The sequence below is a fragment of the Juglans microcarpa x Juglans regia genome, chromosome 7D, assembly GCF_004785595.1.
Source record: "Juglans microcarpa x Juglans regia isolate MS1-56 chromosome 7D, Jm3101_v1.0, whole genome shotgun sequence".
In the NCBI taxonomy this organism is placed as follows: Eukaryota; Viridiplantae; Streptophyta; class Magnoliopsida; order Fagales; family Juglandaceae; genus Juglans; species Juglans microcarpa x Juglans regia.
The window spans coordinates 24035625-24058175 of record NC_054606.1 but is presented as its reverse complement, the minus strand read 5'-3'; the positions used below and the strand labels follow the sequence as shown (position 1 = coordinate 24058175).

The 22551-nt window shown below is 37.1% G+C and overlaps 2 protein-coding genes across 4 annotated transcripts; one reads left to right on the top strand and one right to left on the bottom strand.

The window, feature by feature from the left end:
- Window positions 1-1085: 1085 nt before the first annotated feature.
- LOC121238864 (ETHYLENE INSENSITIVE 3-like 3 protein) lies at window positions 1086-19653 on the bottom strand. 3 transcript variants are annotated; one of them, XR_005935190.1, is made up of 5 exons: window positions 19298-19653; window positions 16800-18861; window positions 16600-16706; window positions 14408-15047; window positions 1086-1303 (listed from the first exon to the last, which is right to left on the bottom strand). XR_005935190.1 is itself a non-coding variant. In XM_041135927.1 (3 exons), exon 2 carries the CDS (start codon window positions 18614-18616, stop codon window positions 16835-16837), a length of 1782 nt encoding a protein of 593 aa, XP_040991861.1. In that variant the 5' UTR covers window positions 18617-18861; window positions 19298-19653; the 3' UTR covers window positions 16384-16706; window positions 16800-16834. The 3 variants fall into 3 exon arrangements, 1 of the variants encoding a protein (XP_040991861.1); XR_005935191.1 differs by lacking the exons at window positions 1086-1303; window positions 14408-15047 and adding an exon at window positions 16037-16149; XM_041135927.1 differs by lacking the exons at window positions 1086-1303; window positions 14408-15047 and having other exon boundaries at window positions 16384-16706.
- On the top strand, window positions 13266-15288 carry LOC121238235 (linolenate 9R-lipoxygenase-like). Its single transcript, XM_041135065.1, has 3 exons — window positions 13266-14429; window positions 14955-15079; window positions 15240-15288. The coding sequence occupies exons 1-3, from the start codon at window positions 13266-13268 to the stop codon at window positions 15286-15288; spliced, it is 1338 nt and encodes a 445-aa protein (XP_040990999.1).
- Window positions 19654-22551: the final 2898 nt, after the last annotated feature.

Sequence of the window (22551 nt, the reverse complement as noted above, 5' to 3'; positions counted from 1 at the left end):
ATATTTCACTTATGTTATGCCAAAAAATTTTTGAATATGAATGTTTTGAACTATCGCTCTGATATTTTGATAACATAATTTGATTCTAGATTCTGAAACTTAAAATGTTTTTGTTCTGCATTCTTAACTCTGTAAATGCTCATGTTTACATACTACTTATATGTTCTCTACTTACTAAATTGTTGATAACTTATCCCTTATTTCTACAATATTTTTCAGATAATTTAAATGTTTCAGTAGAGGATCAAGATTAGGGAGCTTGGACGATATTAGTTAAGCACAAGTGAATTAAGCACAAAAGGATGCCATGATTATTGCAGAATTTTATTCTGTAAATTTGTTGTGTTTTGATGACATGGTATGTTGAGAGGTTGACGTTTATATTAAGATTTTGTGGAGTCTATATCTATACTTTGAGATATGATTTTTAAGTAAAAAATATTAACTCTCCGAAACGTTCGGGACCTGAAGTAAGAATAAGAAATAAAAGAAAAATAAGATCAATAGTTCTTTGAAGAGAGTTGTTGCTCCTGTATCATCCACATCATCCACTCCAACTATAACTAAATCTAAGTCTATTAAATAAAAAGAATATATTTGATTACAATTATAATTTCTACTTAAGAGTTTTAGTTTTCATAACACATTTCTTCTGGTTTTCCCAACGTAGTCTTGTTTTGTTTTTATTTGTTTAGGTGACATCTTATATGGAGAAATATCTGGTTTACACACAAATTTTAGACAAAAAAAATTTTATATATTGAAATCGTTTAATTTTTTTTTTTTGAAGGAAACAGACTCATTTTATTAATGATCCAAAGTTACAACTGTGACTTATAAATACATGAAAAATTCAGACTATAAGCCAACTATGCATTAGCTCTGGGGCTTCTCCACACACAAATTTCTTTATGACAGACATTGTCTTAACTTCACAACAAACTCTTACCAAATAGAGAAAGGAGTTCTGTAAAAACAGAACTTAAAGGCCCCCTCTATCCTCTCAATGAGGAAGAGTACAGGACATTGCTATGGACACTAAATCCAATAGCCTATTTCTAATTTATTAATAACTATAATAACAAAAAAACTACAAATTAAACACACTAACAGCTACATAATCACAAGCACCGGTGTGACCTTGGACATCACGCCCATCGCAAGCATCGGCATCTCGAGCCCTGACGACACGAGCACCCAGCTCACGCATGGATAAAACAGCCTCCATTGCGCAGGTGACACCTACGCACGAGCACTGGCCGTACGACCATCGGCCGTAACATCACCCGCCACTCTCAAACAGCTCTTGTCCCAGATTACGTCCAATCCAACTCTACACCTCACTCGGGTCAACAAGAAAACAACGAAACAAACAAAAAATAAAACACTGAAACGGAACAACAAGAAACAAAAAATCAAAAACACTGAAATAAAACAAATGAACAGTGCACAATGCAACGCCAATGGCGCGTGCAGGACACTGGTTACTCTGGGAGGAAAACCGCTGGTCAATCTTAGAAGTCCTGGAGATAGGGATTCCAGAGAAGCCGAGCGTAGCGTCAACAGAGGGCTCCTTGGTGGCGCGTGAAAACCACTCGCTGATGAGATCCGGAACTTCCTCCCGCCCGTGCGGGCTAGCTCCATTCCGAAAGACACCGGATTCGGTGGTCTTGAAGATCGGCGACTGGGCATCATCCCAGTGTGGCGCGTGTTGAAAGGTGAGGGCTGGAAACACCTGAACGGCGATCCTCTCTTATTTGGCTCCAAAAAACACAACCAAAACTAAAAATCTACACAGAAATTAACATGGACAGAAGAGAAAGGAGGGGAAAGGAAGAAGAGAGGGCGAGGAGCTGAAGCTTCCATCCCTAACGTTAAATCTGGAGTTTGTGTGAAGTTAGAGAGAAGGGAGAGGTTTTCTAGAGAGAGAGGGAGCGGTAAAAAATGAATGGAGTTAGCACTGTTTACATATGAATCATTGAAATTGTTTAATTTGATCCATCATATTGTGAAACTCTTTTTATTATAAAGTAAACTTGATATATTATATTAAGTCACATCGTCGTATAAACTTTTGTATATAAAATTTGTATGTAGATCTAATATTTCTCTAAATTTTTCCCACCTTCAAGCTTTCTTTTTGTGTGATGATTCCAAAAACTTAACGAGGCTACACCAAGAATAAATCAAGATGCCAAAATGGTTATATCCTTTGCACATTTGGGCGCAAATTCTTGTTAGGCCACTGTCACTCCCATAAATCATAAGCAAAACTCTATTCTTTCTGAAAATATCAATTGAATTTTTGTACCGGATCATTTTTTTATCTATTTTTATTTAATAATTAAAGAAGTATTTTTTAATGAATTTGTGAATATTTTTTATTTTTAAAACTGTTTAAAGGTGTCTAAAAATATTTTAAAAAAATTTTTAGTAGACTGACTAATCTGTGGTCCTAGTACCACTCAAATCATAATATCATTGACACTTTCAAAAGATCATTAACTTTCTCCAAGCCAAAAGGGAAATATGATCTCTCACCGTTCAAAAGCTCATATTGCTTTCTTAATCATTAATTATGAGCGTAATACGAACTTCTCAAGATTGTCTTTAATAAGGAGATTACATGATACACGTGTCAACTTAATGGAATGCATCCAAACTCTACATCTTTTGAACATATGAGATGGTGATTCATACAGTAGACAAAACAAACGTTTTGAAAAAAATTGAAATTTATTATTAAAAAATTAATTAATTTTTTATATAGATCTCATATTGAAAAATAATATTAGATATAGTCATAGATTATGTAAGCATCACACACTTATTTTGAAAAGGGCAATGCTACTCTACCGCCCAGCATTTATCGTTGGGCGTGCCGCCCAGTCTATTTTTTTTTTACTTTTTTTTTCACATTTTTTTAATACATTTTTATTTTTAAAAAAATAAAAAAATACATCAATATACTTAAAATTATTTCCTTAATCACTAAGTAAAAAATAATAAAAAATAAAATAAAAAATTACCAGCGGTCAAAACAAGTGGGCAAATCAAGTGAGTAAAAAAGTTTTTTCCTTTTAAAAATAGAGTGAGATTTATCATTAAAAAATTAATTTATATATATCTCATATTTATTCATTTAAAAAAAAAGTGATTGTAAATATTATTTCTTTTTTAAATACTGATTTAATTCATGATATCATTGCCAACCAAAAAAAAATATACTATTTTCCATCTCATGATGATGGACCGGGCGAGAAAATCGAAAGCATAACGAATCCTAAATCAAAACTTTGCCAAATCTAGATTTAAAAAATAAAATAATAATAAAAAACAAAAAAACAAAACAAAACAAAAAAAACTTTAGCAAATCTAATGTACTGTTTGGTAGTGACTACATTTTTTGGTTCTTGCAACACCCAAAATGTGTTTTATGGATCGTTTGTTTTTTAAGATTTTTCTAAAGTAATAACATCAAAAATTCTATATGCGATTATTTTTACGTATTTTTTATGCACTCTATTAAAAATATACATATAACGTTGTTATAATGTTGTTCTCATTATGAAAATTAATAAAAGATTAAAAAAAGTTTGAAACTCTTCAATATTATTTACTGGATAGGCTTGGAAGCAATTTTTTTTTCTTCATTTTCTTTCCTTTACACCTAAATATCCAAAAAAAATAATCACATATTTTCAATAATTATGAAAATAAAATACGACGTTTCAATAAAACGCTTAAAATTATGCCGATGACTTGTAAGGATGTCAGAGAAATACAACCGATCTTTATACTTTGGCCAACTCATTAAAAAATAAAAATAAAAATAAAGTCTTAGGAATTAAGTTGTTCTAATACGTCCTATATATAATAAGTAAGGCTATATACAATAGTAAAATATGTAAATATTATACAATTATTTTGAAGAAGAATGAGATTTATTATTAAAAAAATTAAAAATTCTATGTGTAATTATTTTTACGTATTCTTTATATATTTTATTAATGTGATTGACTACATTACTTTTTTTTTAATGTAAAATTATTTTTGTCAATCACATCAGTAGAGTACACAAAAAATATACAAAAGTGATTGTATCAGTATGTAATAAAATTCTAAAAAAATTATATTTTTATATAGATTTCATATTTATTTATTTTTTTCAAAAAAAATTATGTAATATTACATTCTTTCTCATGTATAAATGTTGATCTCATTTCTTTAAAACGTTCGAAACTAGCTCATGAGCATATTGACACTTGGCAAGACATGGTTATTGAAAATAATATAATTTTGTTTCATATGGAATATCATTTTCATTCAAAAGTTACAACACTTTTTTATAAATAATTTAAATTGAATATAATATTGACAAGTACGAGACCACAAGCCACCCTTTATTAAATTTCCTCCAAGTGTCCTACGTACGTTCATAGTCCCTGCTCCCATAATTAATTCTCGCATGGCTTATTGACAAACTCTCTTTTATTTGGGATATATATATTTTATTAATTTTTGGTTTTTTTTAATAAAAAAATCATGATTTTGTTACAAATCCAACATGACTTTATGTGTCTATTTCATGGATTAAGATTTGATATAAGACTTTTCAGAGTTCGCATTAAAAGAAACGTTAAATTATTTTGATCGGAAAGTTAAGACCCTCCAATGAATTAAACTTCAAAATAATATTCCAATCTTATAAAATTAAGGGAAAAGGTAAGTACTAATTGTCAAAGCATAATCAATCTCTAAACCTCCACATAATCCCTCTTTGCACATGACGGCATGCATGCAACATCCAACGTACTACTTGCTGCAAATTATAATGCCACAAATTAGCATGCAGTACGACTTTTTAACAAATTAAATTCCATACTAATTAATTTAGCTAGTGTCATTTTCGTGAGAGATGTCATGTTTTCCCACTATATGAAATTAAATACAAAAAAATGGAGAATTAAAATTAGACCAATAAATTTGGTCAAACATAAATATATAGAAAAAGTCTTCTTGCAAGCGAGTTCGAGCACCAATTCGTACACCGATGTGTGTGTATATATATATATGATGAGCCAATCACAACAAATATGTCCTAAAATCTAATTATTTGTTATATATTTGACTTGTTTACAAGTTTTTATATTACTCAGGCATGTATGCATCTTTTCAATTCCATCACTCAAATTGTATATAGAGATCAGAGATATATATATATATATATATATATATATATATATATTGTTAGTTTTTATATGTATACATATATTCAAATTAGCCAAACCATTTTCTACACTTTTTTTTTTTTTCCTTTCATTAGGGAGAATGATTTCATGGCCTTGGGTTCTCCGGCATACTTCTTTGATCATTATTATTTTAAAGTACAGCTCCAAATGCTACAAACAAAAACAAAACAAAAACCAGCACAAACATTTATGTGAGTTTGTTATGTCCGCCATAAAACGATATTCCTACAACCATTGCTCCCCTCGCCATGGTAATTGGCAGATCCATGTGCCTAAAAGCATAATTCTTTTTTTTTTTTTTCGTTTTCTTGTTCTTGTTGATCGACAAGTCTCTTTCTTTTTTGGGAATATACACTTTACACACACACACCCACACGCATATGTATATATGTAGTATCTGCCGGAAACCGAACTTGTCGGTAGAATGACAGAGATATCCAGGAGAAGGAATCAAAAAGCATATTTGGAATATTGCATTGGGAATTCCCGGAGTCACCAAGGAAGTAGGCCGAGGTTAGTGTTTTATGAGGATTAGGAACAGTGAAGTTGTCGTGTAGCAGCTGTTTAAATATGGAATGAGCTCAGCAGCGTCTAGCTCAGTACGTGGAGGAGCGAGTACCTCTCTGACGCCCCCTCACTTTTCTCTTTTGCCATTTGGCATCGATTTCTGGCACACTTTTGCCCATTTCAGCTCACAGGTTAGTCTTCTCATTGCTTCTTGTGTATGTCATGTGTCTATATGTGTGTGTGCATATATACATGGAGAGAGAGAGAGAACGTGTTAGTGGTTTTTGTTGGTAGGTGGGTGGAAATCATTTTATTTCATATATATGATCTTTGGTCAAGAGAGAGTATTGCCAGGGAAGAAAAGAACATATTCCTAGAGAGTGGAAAATGAGCCATGATGCTTGCAGGGTGAGAACGTAATGCGCTTGTGATCATAAATGGGTATATGCCAATTGTGTGCCATTGCTTTGATCATGTGTAGTTCATATCTGGGTTTCAAATCTCTGATGACAAAGGCACTACAGCGAGGGATACCATATAGCATATCGAATTGGAAGAGCCAGCTTTGAAAGGAGTGGATTTCTACATTCGTTTCATCTGTGAGGTATCTTTGTGTTATGTCCTTAAGTTGAATATTATTTCTTGAATAATTTATTTCAAAGCTTAGTTCTTCCTCTTGGTCTCTAACATGTTGAACCATTTCCTCCTACCCTCTCTGGACATACTTTTGAGAGGCCACATCTGCTCCTCCTCTTCTTTTCTTACTCTGCTATGAACTATTGACAACTTTTAAGTTTGGATCTAAGAAAAAGGCTAAGGCTTGAGTATCTACATGATTCGCGCTACAAAGAACTTTTCTACATTATCTGTCTTCCAGATTTTTTTGCTTCATGTGTGCATGTGTCTATGAATTGATTGGTGATAAAAGAAGAAAATTTTACTCGGTAAAGGTTGCGTACATCAGAATAGCCTATCTGCATCGTTGGTAATGAAAAGCTTATCTTTAATGGGTGACTTCCCCCTCTGTCTGCTGCTAAATGATCAGGAACATGTATTCTTAAAGAATACATGTAAGAGCTTGCTTTTGTAATCTTAAACTTGATTTTGGTTTGGAATATTGAGTTCAAGGCCTTAACTACCAAAAGACACCCTTGACTGAATTTAGAACCAAGTGGAACTTGAATTCACTTTGTTACTGATCTCAGAAGGTGCTTCTAGAGGAAATCTTGAACTACAGAGAAGATGGACCCAAAAAATCCTATAGAAGATCAATTCTTCAAGATGCATCCATGCCATCCTCCGGAAACAAGAATTGGGATTATAGGTGCTGGTCCAAGTGGCTTATCAGCAGCTTATGCCCTGGCCAAACTCGGCTACAATAATGTGACCGTGTTAGAGAAGTACAACACTGTTGGTGGCCTCTGTGAATCAGTCAAAATTGAAGGTACAAACTGAGAGTGGTACCTACCATCTTCTAAACATAGCCTATCATGCGTACCAAGACTATCTTTTTTTAAATATAGAATTCTTACAGGAAAGATATATGATCTGGGTGGTCAAGTTCTTGCTGCAAATAGCTCCCCCGTCATTTTTCACTTAGCAAAAGAGACGGGATCTGAACTAGAGGAAATGGACTCCCACAAGCTTGCCCTAATTGACAGTTCTACAGGGGAGTTTAAAGATATTAAAGTTGCAGATGATTATGTATCTGTGATCTCATTGACATTGGAACTTCAGGTCAGTGTCCATTGTTTGCACAACAATTACTTCTCGATTTTACAATTTGGCAATCATCAATTGTCCATTTTTTATGCTAATAGGAAAAAGCAAAGGATTCGGGACGGATTGGGGTCCATGCTGTAAGTGAATTTGCTTCAGACTTAACCCCTGCATATCTTGAGGATCATGGATTCAAATCTGTCCCTAAATCTGTTGCTTATGGATACACTGCTTCTGGGTATGGCTTCGTTCAAGACATGCCTTATGCCTACATTCATGAGTTTACCCGTACTTCCATGGCTGGGAAGATTCGGCGATTTAGAGATGGATATACAAGTCTCTGGGAGAAGATCAGTGAGTCTCTTCCAATAGAAGTTCTCTGCAAAACTGAAGTACTGCAAATCAGACGCGACTCCATTGGTGTCACAGTTAATGCTATAAGTTGTGGGGAAGCCAAAAGTATGGAGTTCGATAAGATCATCATCTCTGGTTCTTTCCCTTTAAAGAATGGAAGAATTTACAAATCCCCAATCTCAAATGCTACAGGTTAGTAGATACATTGCTCTTCATTCTTTTTCCTCTTTTTCTTAGGGTGGGAGAAATGCCTAATTATGTTTTCTTATGGCAGAACATGAAACAGAAGTAATAGACATGGGTGATCTTGAAAAGGAGTTATTCAGTAAAGTACAAACAATTGACTACTACACCACTGTTTTGAAGATAAAAGGGCTAGAACATATGCCCCTTGGGTTTTATTACTTTGGTGAATATATGGATGATCCTACAACAATTGGCAATCCAGTCGCAATGCAGAGATTCTATGCTGAAACTAATATTTTTTTGTTTTGGTCCTATGGCAACTCCGCTAACGTTATGGGGCCGACTGTCACTGAGCTTGCAATCAATGCAGTTAAAACTATGGGGGGAGAAGTAGAAGAGGTGGTTCTACAAAGGAGATTTAAATACTTTCCTCATGTTTGCAGCCAAGGTATGAGAATGAAGTATTTTTTTGTACCCGCCCCTCCCAATTGAGGAAGCATTTCTAAAATTTAAATACAAAATTCAAATGCAGATATGAAGGATGGGTTTTATGACAAACTGGAGTCTGAACTTCAGGGGCGAAGGAACACATACTATGTAGGTGGGCTCATGGCATTTGAGCTTACGGAGAGAAATTCTTCATATGCAATGGCTTTAGTTTGCAAGCACTTTGCAAATAACAATTCCATGCCAATGTTCCCTTATGTTAAGGTAGTGTGACATTCTAACATTCGAATTGATCAATGTAAAAATAAGCAACACTATGATTCACAAATTCCTTTTTTTCCCTTACAGAGTCTATTTCCCTTGAGAGAGAAATCATGGAAAAGGAGCCCCAATGAATTAGAAGAATTTCCAGGAGTGGAGTTTCCTGATTTGTCTTCCCTTGACGGCTATTTGAAGCATTGGGGAACTCATGGAGTCACTAAAAACAAAACCCTCTATACTTGGATTAATGAAGAAGGCGCGGCGGTGTGCCAAAGGACTTACCGAGAACTTCATGCCAACACTTCTTGGATTTCCCAGAAGCTCTTGACAAGTCGAAAACCAATTATCAAGCCTGGTGACAGAGTTCTCCTAGTCCATGTCCCAGGTCTGGACTTCATTGATGCCTTCTTTGGATGCCTAAGAGCTCAAATCATACCAGTCCCAGTTCTTCCCCCAGACCCCATGCAAAGAGGTGGGCAAGCACTTTTGAAGATTGAAAACATTGCTAAATCATGTGGTGCAGTGGCGATTCTATCAACCGCTGGTTATCACTCAGCAGTTCAGGCAGGTGCTGTGAAGAATTTGATCTCCTTGATAGGAAAGAAAGGAAAATGCTCAGCTCGCTGGCCAAATCTTCCATGGTTGCATACAGATTCTTGGGTTAAAACCTCCAAGAACCTGGTTTCAGAATATCTAGCCGATCTATCTGAATCTCGACCAAGTGATATATGTTTTCTACAATTCACTTCTGGTTCAACTGGGGATGCCAAAGGAGTCATGATAACTCATGGTGGGCTCATTCATAATGTGAAGTTAATGCGACGGAGATATAAGAGCACCTCAAAGACTGTACTAGTAAGTTGGCTTCCCCAATACCATGACATGGGATTGATTGGAGGAATATTTACGGCTCTTGTTAGCGGTGGGTCTGCAATTCTATTTTCACCATTAACATTTATCAAGAACCCACTCCTATGGCTTCAAACCATGAGCAAGTATCATGCCACACACAGTGCTGGCCCAAATTTTGCTTTTGAACTAATGATCCGTAGACTAGAGTCAGACAAAGATAAGGCTCAAAAATATGACCTTTCTTCTATGGTTTTTCTCATGATTGCTGCTGAACCAGTTAGGCAAAAAACTCTGAAAAGGTTTGTTGAACTTACTCATCCTTTTGGCCTCTCTGAAGAAATAATGGCTCCGGGGTATGGCTTGGCAGAAAATTGTGTTTTTGTCAGTTGTGCATTTGGAGAAGGGAAGCCTATTTTAGTGGACTGGCAAGGAAGAGTGTGTTGCGGGTATGTGGATCCAAATAATACAGATGTCGACATCAGAATAGTCAATCCTGACACTGGTGAGGAAATCAAAGAAGGTGGGAAGGAAGGAGAGATCTGGATCAGTAGTCCAAGCGCAGGAATTGGATATTGGGGTAGGAAAGAACTGAGCCATAAAACTTTTGAAAATGAGCTTCAAGCTCATCCTGCACGTAAATATACAAGAACTGGAGACTTAGGACGTATAATTGACAGAAAGTTGTTCATCACCGGAAGAATCAAGGATCTTATCATTGTAGCTGGAAGAAACATTTACTCAGCAGATGTAGAGAAAACAGTTGAGAGCTCATCTGAACTTCTACGCCCAGGTTGTTGTGCCGTCATTGGCGTTCCTGAGGAAATCCTATCGGCAAAAGGGATTTCAGTTCTAGACGGCTCTGATGAGGTTGGTTTGGTTGTGGTCGCAGAGGTTAAGGATGGTAAACCTGTTGGTAAGGACGTCATTGAACAGATTCAAACTCGAGTTGCAGAGGAGCATGGGATCAGTGTTGCTTCAGTCAAGCTGATCAAGCCCAGAACAATTAGTAAAACTACCTCTGGAAAGATAAAAAGGTTTGAATGTCTCAAGCAATTTGCTGATGACACTCTAAATATAGTACCAGAACCATTATTGCTAAAAAGGACGTTGATGCGATCCTTCACTACAGGAACGTGTAGGGAGGGGAAAACACCACGACCTGGGCTGGTAAGAAGTTCTCCTCTAGAAAGCTCTCCTAAACTGAGTAATATGGAAATTGTGGAGTTTCTGAGAGGTTTAGTCTCTGAGCAAACTGGTATTGCAATCCAAAACATCTCTTGCACCGAGAACCTGGTGTCGTATGGAATTGATTCAGTTGGTGTGGTCAGAGCTGCTCAAAAACTTTCAGACTTTCTAGGGGTACCAGTTGGGGCTGTAGATATCTTCACTGCAACCTGCATTTCTGACTTGGCAAGCTTTTCAATAAATCTTCTTACAAAATCTCGGCCTCAAGTCATGAGCTCTCCATCTCATCATACTCCAGAAATCGAAATTGAGTCTGCTGAGTTTGTGGTGGAAGTATCAAAAACTCGGCAACTGGGTATATGGTTGTTCCAACTTCTAGCTCTTATATACGTTTCTGGTCTGCTGATCTTTCCTGCTTATTTATCCATATCTGCCTTTATAAATTTCATCTCGGCAATCGATATTGCACTTGATGGGATTCTTGGGTTGGATTATTTGATTTCCATGGCTTTGGCTCCTCTAGCTTGGATCTTTTGCATATTTTCAACTTGTATTTGTATTGCCTTATTTGGGAGTCCTTTCTTAAGACCAAACTACGCGTTGACCCCTGAAATCTCTACCTGGTCAGTAGATTTTGTCAAGTGGTGGGCATTATACAAGGCCCAAGAAATCTCTTCCAAAGTTCTAGCCGTTCATCTCAGAGGAACAGTGTTTCTCAAGTATTGGTTTGAGATGCTTGGAGCGAGAATTGGATCATCGGTTATGCTTGATACTATTGACATCACAGACCCATCTTTGGTTTCTATCGGAGATGGAGTTGTGATTGCAGAAGGTGCCTTGGTTCAAAGTCATGAGGTAAAGAATGGAGTCGTGAGCTTCCTACCAATTAGAATTGGTCGAAGTTCTTCTATCGGCCCTTATGCTGTTATTCAGAAAGGAAGTTTTTTGGGAGAAGAGGCAGAGGTATCACCATTGCAAAAAGTTGAAGGAGGCAAGCCTTTATTTAAATCAGCTAAGGTCAACAATGTTCAAAAGGTAAGAGCTATTTTTTATTCCCTTTCCTGGCATTAGCATCATCAAACATTAAAAATATTAATAAACTATTATGGATAACTCAAAAAGGCTGATGGCATATACCATCTATGTTAACCCGTTTTATCCCACAAGAGAAACATAATCATCCACTCCATGCATAACACTTAAACATTGTCTTCATATTTTGGTCTCTTCATTTAAATATTAGTTAGCTACATGTTTCCTTATTCATAATTCTTTTCTAATTCAATTCTCTTGCCAGTAAAATTCTCCTACATAGCAATAATTGTATAAGGAACGAAGATCTTTATTTCTATATTTAGTTTTTCCTTCAATAATCATACTTCCAGAAAGTAAAGAATCCATAGAAATAACCCACTAAGCAAAATAGAAGATTGTCCAATTCACCATTTTGGTCCATCTTAGGTGAAGAAAATAAAATGCTATAGCAACAGAGGTAGTTCATTCTTCTAGTTCTCATTTTACAATGCCCTTAAACAGTTTCACAAGTTCGACCTCTTGATAAATCTTAAGTTTGTGTCTACCTTAAATATATTGCTATCTCAAGACTGGGCATGTTTACAAATGTTTATCTTTTGCTATGTCATACCTTTACATATACAACCTAGAAATGGAATCACATTTTCATGCAAACAAGAGATGATCTCAACTAATGTTCTTTCAACATGATTTCAGGGTACAATGCCACTAGATACCAGTCAGACTCAAATTGAGGTCATTTACCAATTCATTGGTATCTATATAGTGGGTTTACTCAGTTCTCTCTCAGCAGCTATCTTCTACTTCATCTACATTTGGCTATCGCAAAAGCCACATTCTCTTCAACACTTCACATTTTTTTGCATATCTGGAAGCTTCCACTGGATCCCATTCACCATCATTGCATATACCATAGCGTTTTCCCAAGTCCCTTCAAACTCAAGTAACTTTGCTGTCTCAGTTACCTGTGCTTACTTGACTCATGGTGTGATACTCAGTTTCTTCACATGTGCTTTAACTCGGTTTCTCAATAGCAAACAAGAAACAAAGCAGTCCCACTTGAAAGCATGGCTTCGTCATCGAATTACCATTGCCTGCCACCTTAGATTTACGAAGCTCCTCTCTGGAACAGAAGCATTCAGCATGTACTTGCGCTTTTTGGGTGCAAAAATAGGCAATCATTGTTCTATTAGGGCCATCAACCCAGTTTCAGACCCGCAACTGATTTCAATAGGCACAGGTGTCCATCTTGGTGACTTCAGTCGGGTCATTGCTGGCTTTTACTCCTCCAGCGGGTTCACTCATGGGAAGATTGAGGTGCAGGATAACGCCGTTATTGGGAGTCAAAGCCTGATCCTCCCTGGTTCAATTGTTCAAAATGATGTTATTCTTGGTGCACTTTCAATTGCTCCAATGAATACACTACTCCAAAAGGGTGGTGTCTACATTGGATCTCAAACTCCAATCATGATTAAGAATAATGTGCATGGTTTAGATGAAAGGATAGAAGAGATGGACATGAAATACAAGAAAATAGTTGGTAATCTGGCTGCTAATTTGGCTGCCACAACTCTGAAGGTTAAAACAAGATACTTCCATCGAATTGGTGTGGGTGGGAAGGGATTCTTGAAATTCTACGACAACATTAAAGGTTTACCTAATCACAAGATCTTCCGCCCCGGAAAAAGCTACCCTGTTATCGTTCGACATAGCAATAGTTTAAGTGCTGATGATGATGCCAGGATTGATGCACGTGGTGCAGCAGTGCGAATACTACCAGATAAATTAGGCATTGATGCCCCACTCCTTGACCTAACATTAAAAACAGGCAAGGCATTTTATGCTCGCACAATAGCTGATTTTGCAACATGGCTAGTTTGTGGGCTTGCTGCCAGGGAGGAGCATGTTAAGCGAGTCCCACATGTGCGTGATGCAGTCTGGAATTCCCTCCGCCAAGCTGATTCATTTGCAGAGCTACATTACTACTCAAATATCTGCAGGCTCTTCCGGTTCACAGATGGACAAGAAATGTATGTAAAATTCAAGATACGGCCTTACGATGTAACTATCGATGAAGGCTCTGGTAAGGTGGATCCTATTGGAATTCTCCCTCCTGAAACGGGTGCAATTCCTAGAGATGATAATGACACTCGTCCTTTACTTTTCCTCGCTGAAGATTTCCAGCGCCGTGTGAGTTCGCCTAATGGGGTCCGTTACATTTTCCAACTACAAGTCCGGCCGGTTCCACAAGATGAAGCCACTCGTGACATTGCACTTGACTGCACCACACCATGGGATGAGGCCGCGTTCCCATATATTGATGTTGGGGAGATTCATATTGATCAAAATCTCTCCAGGAAGGAGTCAGAAGAGCTGGAGTTCAACCCATTTATCAGATGCCATGAGGTGGATGTCATCAGGGCCTCATCATGCTCCCAAAGTGCTTCAATTGACCATGGTCGTTCACTGATCTATGAAATTTGTCAGCATTTGCGCAACGGTGAACCTCTTCCAGAGTCTTGGAGGATCTTCCTAGAACAATCTGATGTCAAAGTAGACCTCTCTGTTTGTCCAATGGCAGCAGCATTGGAGAAGAAAGAAACAAAAACAATAACCCTTGCCAGGACTTGGTATCAAACTTTGTGGGCTATTTTTGGTCAACCATTACTACAGATAGGTCTTCCTTATTTCATGATGGGGATGGTAATCTTTGCTCCTTTGAGCTGGGTTATGAACTTGAAGGATGCCAAGAAAGTCCCACTGCATTGGTTGCTTCCTTTCTTTTGGGTATCTTCAGGGCTTTTGGCTGCATTAGCGTGTGTTGTTGCAAAATGGGTTCTCGTGGGAAAGAAGAAAGAAGGTGAAACAATACTGATTTGGAGTAAACGGGTCTTTATGGACACTATATGGCAAGCCTTCAGAACTTTAGTCGGCGATTATTTCATGGAAATGACAAGTGGTTCTATCTTGTTTTCCCTATGGATGAAGTTCATGGGTTCACATATTGATTTAGACCAAGGCACTTATGTTGATAGCATGGGAGCTCTGTTGAATCCTGAAATGGTGGAGATTCAGGGAGGTGGATGTGTGGGAAAAGAAGCTTTATTATTTGGACATATATATGAAGGTGAAGGAGGGAAAGTAAAGTTTGGGAAAATCAAGATCGGAGAAGGTGGAGTTGTAGGGAGTAGATCTGTTACCATGCCTGGGGTGATGGTGGAGAATGGGGGCAGCCTTCCCGCTCTCTCCCTTGCCATGAAAGAAGAAATTATTAAGTCAAGGTGAAGGGCCTGTTGCTCGTGAGTATCATCTTGAATGAAACAATAACTGGCAGTCCTTTCGTGCTTATAATATATAGATGTCTGGCTGGTCCTTTCAATAAAATACCAACATTATAGAGATTATTTGACATTTTGTATTCACTTTTTTTTTCTTTATCAGGAAAGAGACTACTTCTATAGACGTGGATTTATTCTCAAAGATCATATAAAACTAGTCCTAAAGCAGTACATTGTGCACGAATAGTTAAATTATACCAAACATTGTTTATAGTATATCTCAGCCTTAGACTCACACTGTCAATTGGATAAAAAAGAACTTCAAAATAAAAATTGGGGGTGTGTAAGAATTCCAAACTCTCAACTCCATTTCGCTTTCATTCGTTTGGTTCCATTTCCATTCAGCTGCTGCTTGATTTTGCCACTATCAGCTGCCTAAAAGTCTCCAGCAAGTGATTTGGCCACTTGTATGATCAAAGGATTGCTATGGTTAGAAGATGATGACTCTTTGAAATGTCCTCGGGTGAATATTCCTCAAATTGGAACTGGCCTTATATGACACAAGAATGATTAAATATTCCTCCAATTGGAACTGCCCTTATATTTGTCATATAAGGCCAGTTAGACATGAATGCAATGTAGGCATGCATAGCAAGTCTCAACTTTGTCATTTATCTCAAAATAGAGGCAGCCTTCAATTTCCTTTGCCTCATTACCTCTGCAACGCCTTCATTACTATTGTAGTCTCCTGACTGGTGGAAGTGAGGACGAGTGTGGGGAGGAAGACTAATATTTACAGAGCTTGGACTCACTGCCAAACATGACTGACCCAGAACTTGGGGTCATTGCCATAATTAAGTCTATAGATTCGAGTCTTCAACCAAGGGTGCATACCCCACTTAGAGAGGGTTTTTTTTTTTTTTTTTTTTTTTTTTTTTTTTTTTTTGGGGGGGGGGGGGGGGGGGAGGGGAGGGATACACCTTAGTTATTTGGTCTAAACAGATAAATGCAACCTCCAGCTTGTTCTTACTAAAGATAGTGGCATAGTCCTTGAAAACCATGGGTCAGGTCCCCTCCCCTCCAAACAAAAAAAATCAGTTATGCCTTTCCTTTTTCTTTTTCTTTTTTCCCCTTTAGTAAAGCAATAAAAACAGATTGACAAGCAAGAAAGGGCCAGAACCAATTCATAAAAGACAGTTTATGCCTTTCAATGAATAATGAATTAGATCACTCCAAAAAAGCAATCTCACTTTGTACATTAAATAAATTGCCAAATGGAGTCGCTCAAGTAACTGAAGGGTCAAGAATAAATCAAAAGTAATAACACAGATTCATAGCATGAAAGAAAACGAGGGGCATATCATGACTTCCCCAATTTAGCCAGTCCAACAAATTGAATTATTTACAAGAACCCCACAACTGCCATTCCGATTGAGAGACAAGTGAGGCAAAGTATTAAAGCAAAAGATCATGCTTCTAATCATTTCAATTTCAAATGTTGAGTCATGCAGATAAGTTCTTACCCTCATCCAATGCACAAATGAAAACACCAAAACTGAAAGCATGTCCAATGAGTTGGCAGGAAGATCTTAAGCTAGGTCAGCAATGGATGCTGCAATTTTTGCAGTCCCTGGACAGAAATAACATCAAAACAAGTGTTAACGCAAAATTCTTAAAAAAGAGTAATAAATTCAGAAGCACTTTAGCAATAAAGATCACTTACAATCTAAGCTCTGAAGTATCAGCTGCACTAATTTTTTATGCACCAAAGTATTGGATCAAGTCCTCGTCAGGTAAAAAGTCATCAAATTGACTCAAGCTATCAAATCCAAGATGGAAGGGACTGTTCAATTCTCCAAAATCTAATGGCAGGCTATCAATTCCAGAACCATACTGTGAATCAACAGGTCGATGTTGCTCATTTGTATACGTGTCTTTTACATAGTAGCGCAGGTCTCCTCCAGGAATCTCATTTGCACTTCTATCCAGCATTGGTATGACTCCAACTTCCTCCGGCCTAATTTGAGGTTCATTCATTACAATCTGAGACTGCTGCCAGTCATTATAAAAGTTGCCAGCATCATCACGATGCATCTCAGTATTTTGCACCACAGGATGAAGCAACGGCCTCCCGTCCACATACATGCTCTGTGTGGAAATTACATTGTCAGAAGGTAGATCAGAGAAACGATTACATTCAGATGCAGGTAGCTGGAGCTGGTCACCATTATCTTTCTCCAGGGGCCTCAAAGCACTAACTGTACCATTTTCTTCTCTACCTCCATGGATCTGGAATTCAACTAACTGCCCATTGGCATCGTTTACATCAGGCACAGTGATTCTTGGCTCAGCATGTAGATGTTCATTGTGAGTCGTTGCAGGCAATTGATCAGAAGGGTTAGATCTGACACGAGCTCTTTTTCTCCTTGGTTGCTTTTCCCCCGGATCTTTATCCTGCACAGGAGTGCTATTCCGCAGATTTTCTGAAGTTTCTACATCTGCCGGTTGATTCCGCCGATCATCTTTAGATGAAACAGAACCTACACCATCGTCAACACCATCTACATCATAGTCACTTTCACTACTAATTGCAGCTTGCTTATTTTCACCACGGCCACGTCGTGGCATATCAGTTACACTAGATGCCCCATTATCACTACTAGGTTGCCGAATTAGAGCTTCCTCTCTGCTTAAAACTCCCAACCAGATTGCACTCTCTTTTGCTGTCATCTTATCCTGTAAACACTTTGACTGGCGGACATGCCTCCGTATCTTTGCAATATCAGGTGACATATGCTTTATCACAGCTGTTAATACTCCAACTTTCCACATCTTCTTCAAATCATGTGGCTTCTTATAAGGAGGACTTTGACCATGGGACAGCCCTAAACTTGCCCACCAATCTTCATTCCCAGTTGGCCACCAAGGCGGCGGAAGTCCCTTTTCTAGCGGGAACCTCCTTTGAGGGGGGTCACAATGTTGCATCAAAGAAGACAAAAGCGACCCCAGAGTTGCATCTTGCAGATCTTGGAGACTGCTTTGAGAGTTCCCGGTTCGAATATTATCTGCCTCCCCCATGGCAAGACACTCGGCTTCGTACTTGGCTATGGCTGCTGGCCCATTCTTATCAAACTTCACTTTTTCTTTCCACCAAGCTCTGATGTTATCAGAAGCACCACTTACTGGCTTACCCTTCTCAGGAATGATACCATACACAAATCCACGAGCTTTGCACACTTCCATCAGCTTCAGCATGTATTTTAGAATCCCATCTTGTGCTCTAGACATTTTCTTCCTCCGAGCCTGATCAGAGGTCTGCTTGGGCTTCTGCTTGTCTGCAGCTTGTTGCGCTATGAGCTTCTGTCTTTCCTTAATCCTTTTGAGTCTGATACGGTCTTTCCACATTCGTCTCTCCAATTCTTCTGCTTCAATCTCTTCATCACTCACATCTTTCTCCGCAATATTTTCACACCTTATGTCGTCAACTTCTAGATCCGAACTGTCACCTAATGGGTCATCAGCCATCATAAGGTGATCCATTGAATCAACTTACAATAACCCCCGCTTGGTCACCAAGAAAAAATTATTGAAAGATAACAGAACAAGATTTTCAATCTTACGACGTCTGTCGTTTTAGTCCTTGGTATATGAAACCCACCCCCTCTTCGTCTAAAACAAACAGGTGCATCAAGCTTGCCGTAAGAGCCCAAGGTTCAATATTATTGGATATTAAAATCAACCCGCAATTAATACACAATTTTGACTTCTCTATTCGTACCGTTTCTCTGCAATCAAACAGGCATAAATATTGTTAAAATTCAAACAACACCCAGATATTCTGGAAAATAACCCCCTTTCTTTACAAAATCAAAAACCCATCTTTCTGATTATCACAAACAGCCACCGACTTTCGTCCGGGAAAAAAAATAAAATAAAACAGCTACTACCTGTTAAAAGATCCTAAAAGGGCTTCAGAATATAACAAATGAAATCAATACACAAAAACCCAAAATCCTATACTTGGTTGTTGAAAAACCCCTCCATTTAAGTTTTCCAAAAATTGAATCTTTCTAATAGAGAAATATATCAATTCCAAAATAGAACCATATGATATTCGACCACTAAAATAGTGCAGTAGGGAAAACAAATAATAGACATAAACCCATGCTATTGAATTTCGGGATATTGGGGAAAAAAAAAAAAAAGATGAATGTTTCTTACCAAATCTCAGCCCCAATCTCTTCAACTTCAATCATTTAATCTTTTGGAGGAAAATCCCAGATTTTAATGTGAAATTTGCAAAACCCTTAAAAGTTGGCCTTTGGTCGAGCCGACAATATAAAAAGAGAGGAAGATAACAGATCATCCCTAAAAGGATGTGAATTATGGACAGAGAAGATCGCTGAACATTGAAGGAGAAAATCACAACTTAGACAGAGAGAGAGAGAGAGATGGTAGGCGGCCTATGGTGTCACAAAGGGATAAAACCACCTCAGAGGCAGCCATTCTCGAGACGTAACCTCCTGCATCGTCTTTGCGTAAATGCCAAAAGGGCCCTCTGTAGTTCTCTTGATTTCTTAAAAAAAAAAAAACAAAAAACGGAGAGAAAAAATATATATACGGCCTGTTGTTGGATTGAAAAGGTTGGATTTAAAAATAAGTTGAGATGGTTTGTGAATAATAGAATAAAAGTTGAATTATTTATTATATTTTATGTAAGAATTTAGAAAAATTATTTTAAAATTTGAAAAATTTAAATTGTTTATTATATTTTATGTAAAAATTTGAGAAAGTTGTAATGATAAAATAAAATGAATTGAGATGAGTTGAGTTGAGATAGGTTTTGAATGCAAACAAGGTCAGGTTCATTTGGTTCAATAATTATTTCCCCTAATCTCATTTTATATAATTATTATAAATTTTTTAAATTTTTATATAATATATAATAAATAATTTAATTATTTTAAATCTAAAATAAAAATTATATTAAAAAATAATATTCTAATAATATTTTATTTAACTTCCATCTTTTATCTCATCTATTTTTACCTCCATAACTATTGAATATATAGACAAACATAGGTGTTCGAGAGAAAATAGAGCCACTAAATTAAAGTTGTTTTGGTAACTTTTTCAAATTTAAAATCCCATCTAATTCTAGAAAATGTTGGCAATTTTCTAGGAAGAAACTGATATATTTCCATACCATTTTCCTTAATTTTCCCAAATGTAATCCAACGACTCTTTCCTTGACTTAGGCAAAAGGGGAAGACGCATTATTCATGTATGATAGGGTTCAAGAAGTCAATTTGTTCCTCTTTCATTGAATGGGGCTAAGTGATGAATTCTCGAATATAATATACATGAGATTCCTATGTTTACTGATGTCTCCACCACCATTGTTGCTATCTCCATAGAAACATTGATATCTATATGTGTTGTAGGTACGTAATTGCATGGCATGCCCATGTTTGTACGTACTAGATCATCCAAAATGCTAACCAAGGATGCATGGGCCTATATTATATATCATACAGCCGCTCACACAGAAGCATTCCTTTTATCATTACCATTTAAAAATGACGGCCATCATGTTTTTTCAAAAAAGGTCCATATTCGACGAATGAGCCCGGCTTACTACTGTCCCATTCTTTGAACTCTGATAACGTACGTAACATTACATATTATTATAGAAAATATATATATAATTAACATAGATATATTCATTCATGTTACTTTATTTTCCCTCGAGGCTAAATTACCTGTAATTTAGACATTAGACATCAATTTCAAAGTATGGAAATAAAAACTAATATTATTTTCTAAGTTAAGACGAGGCATATTTAGTATTAGCACTTATTCCCCATGTATTAATGATGACTCAATGACGAATTTACTATTTTTTTAAAATTTAAATTAAATGATTAAATTTGTTATTATAATAATTTAGGGTTGGTTTGGATTCAGAGATAAAATGATATGGTTTTAAATTAAATATGAAAGTTAAAAAAAATATTGTTAGAATATTATTTTTTTAATATTATTATTGTTTTGAAATTTGAAAAAGTTGAATTTTTTGTTATATTTTGTGTGAAAATTTGAAAAAATTATAATAATGAGATAAAATCAATTGAGATAAAACATTTTCTAAATCCAAAACAGGCCTTAAGGTACGTGGTATCACAATTCATGAGGTTTTGTTTTTCTTTTTCTTTTTTCCTATCTTTTCTGAGGCAGAAAGGTTTAATTAACACCTTTCGACTAGTGGCTGTAAATATGAGTGGCCTAAGAAGAAGAAGAAAGAAGAAGATTTCGAAGGTCCGCCATGTTTAATTAAGACGCGGACCTTTGATCATGGCGGAAATAGTTTGTAAAAAAGGTTTAGAAATTCGAGTTTTAAATATATTTCTTTTCAATCTGACATATTAGAAACTATGAAACCTTGAGTACTGTTATAAAAATATTACAGCAATGATATCTATAATTAACAAGGAATTCATTTTTCCCTTGAGTGTAAAAACTTTTAACTTCTCTCTAAAAACTTCATCACTCCGAAATTAGCCTGAGGGGGTGGGAGCTTTAGCTTCTCCCCCCTCACTTCTTTTCCTGTTTTATTTTGTTTGTGTTTTATGTTTTTTTTCTAGATCTAATAAAGGAATAACACTCTCCGGGTGCTTTCAGTCTCATCAAATTTTCATCTTTGTTTCTCCTTCGACACAAAACCCCTGCTACGTATACAACCCCTGTTTCGACCCCCTATTTCAAACCAACCCACAAGGACGAAGCCGCAAGGAAGGCCTAGTGGTGCTCGTGCGATGGATGGCTGAGGGAAGGTGGAGGAAGGACGACGGACGGTGGAGGGTGCTCCCTTTTTCGCGATGGGTGTGATTCGTGGTGCTCGCGATTCGTGCCTCTTTAGTGCCCTTGTTGGGGGGGATGAGGGATGGCAATGGTGGCACGAGGTGCTCGTGCAGGTGGACGAATGGCCGAGGGACGGTGGAGGAAGGTCGAGGGATGTTGCTGCTCGTGAGCTCATGGTGAAGGGGAACGGCATGAGCGTGCTCATGTTTCATGATGGGTGTGATTCGTGGTGGATGGTGGCAACGGATGGTGGGAGTGGTAGGAGTGGTGGCACTGGTGCTCAGCTGGTGCTTGAATGGGGCAGATGCAGTAGGGGCAGGAAAAAAGAAATGAAGAAGAAGAAAAAAGGGGGGATGGCAGGATTAGTTAGAGATGAAACCATAGGACAGTGCTTTTACTTGGGTAAATGACGTATATAAATGGACCCTTTGTGCAGTCTTTTATCTTCACGAAAGTAATGAGAATTATTCAAGTCTCCATTCATACAATCCTCTGTTTTCAAGCTTTACATGTTATAGAAATTTACATGGTATCAAAAGGGTAAAGAAAAGCCTTCTGTTGAACTCTTTCCTTCTTGATTATGTTCTTGGTTTTTTTTCTTGTTTCTTGCTTTT

Excerpts from the sequence above, each read along its gene's own strand:
- LOC121238864 (XM_041135927.1), bottom strand. The coding sequence starts at position 18,616 with ATGGATCACCTTATGATGGCTGATGACCCATTAGGTGACAGTTCGGAT.
- LOC121238235 (XM_041135065.1), top strand. The coding sequence starts at position 13,266 with ATGATTAAGAATAATGTGCATGGTTTAGATGAAAGGATAGAAGAGATG. Across the intron at positions 14,430-14,954 it reads TAACCCTTGCCAGGACTTGG|ATCAAGATCGGAGAAGGTGG; the intron begins TATCAAACTTTG and ends AAGTTTGGGAAA. Across the intron at positions 15,080-15,239 it reads GAAGAAATTATTAAGTCAAG|GAAAGAGACTACTTCTATAG; the intron begins GTGAAGGGCCTG and ends TTTCTTTATCAG.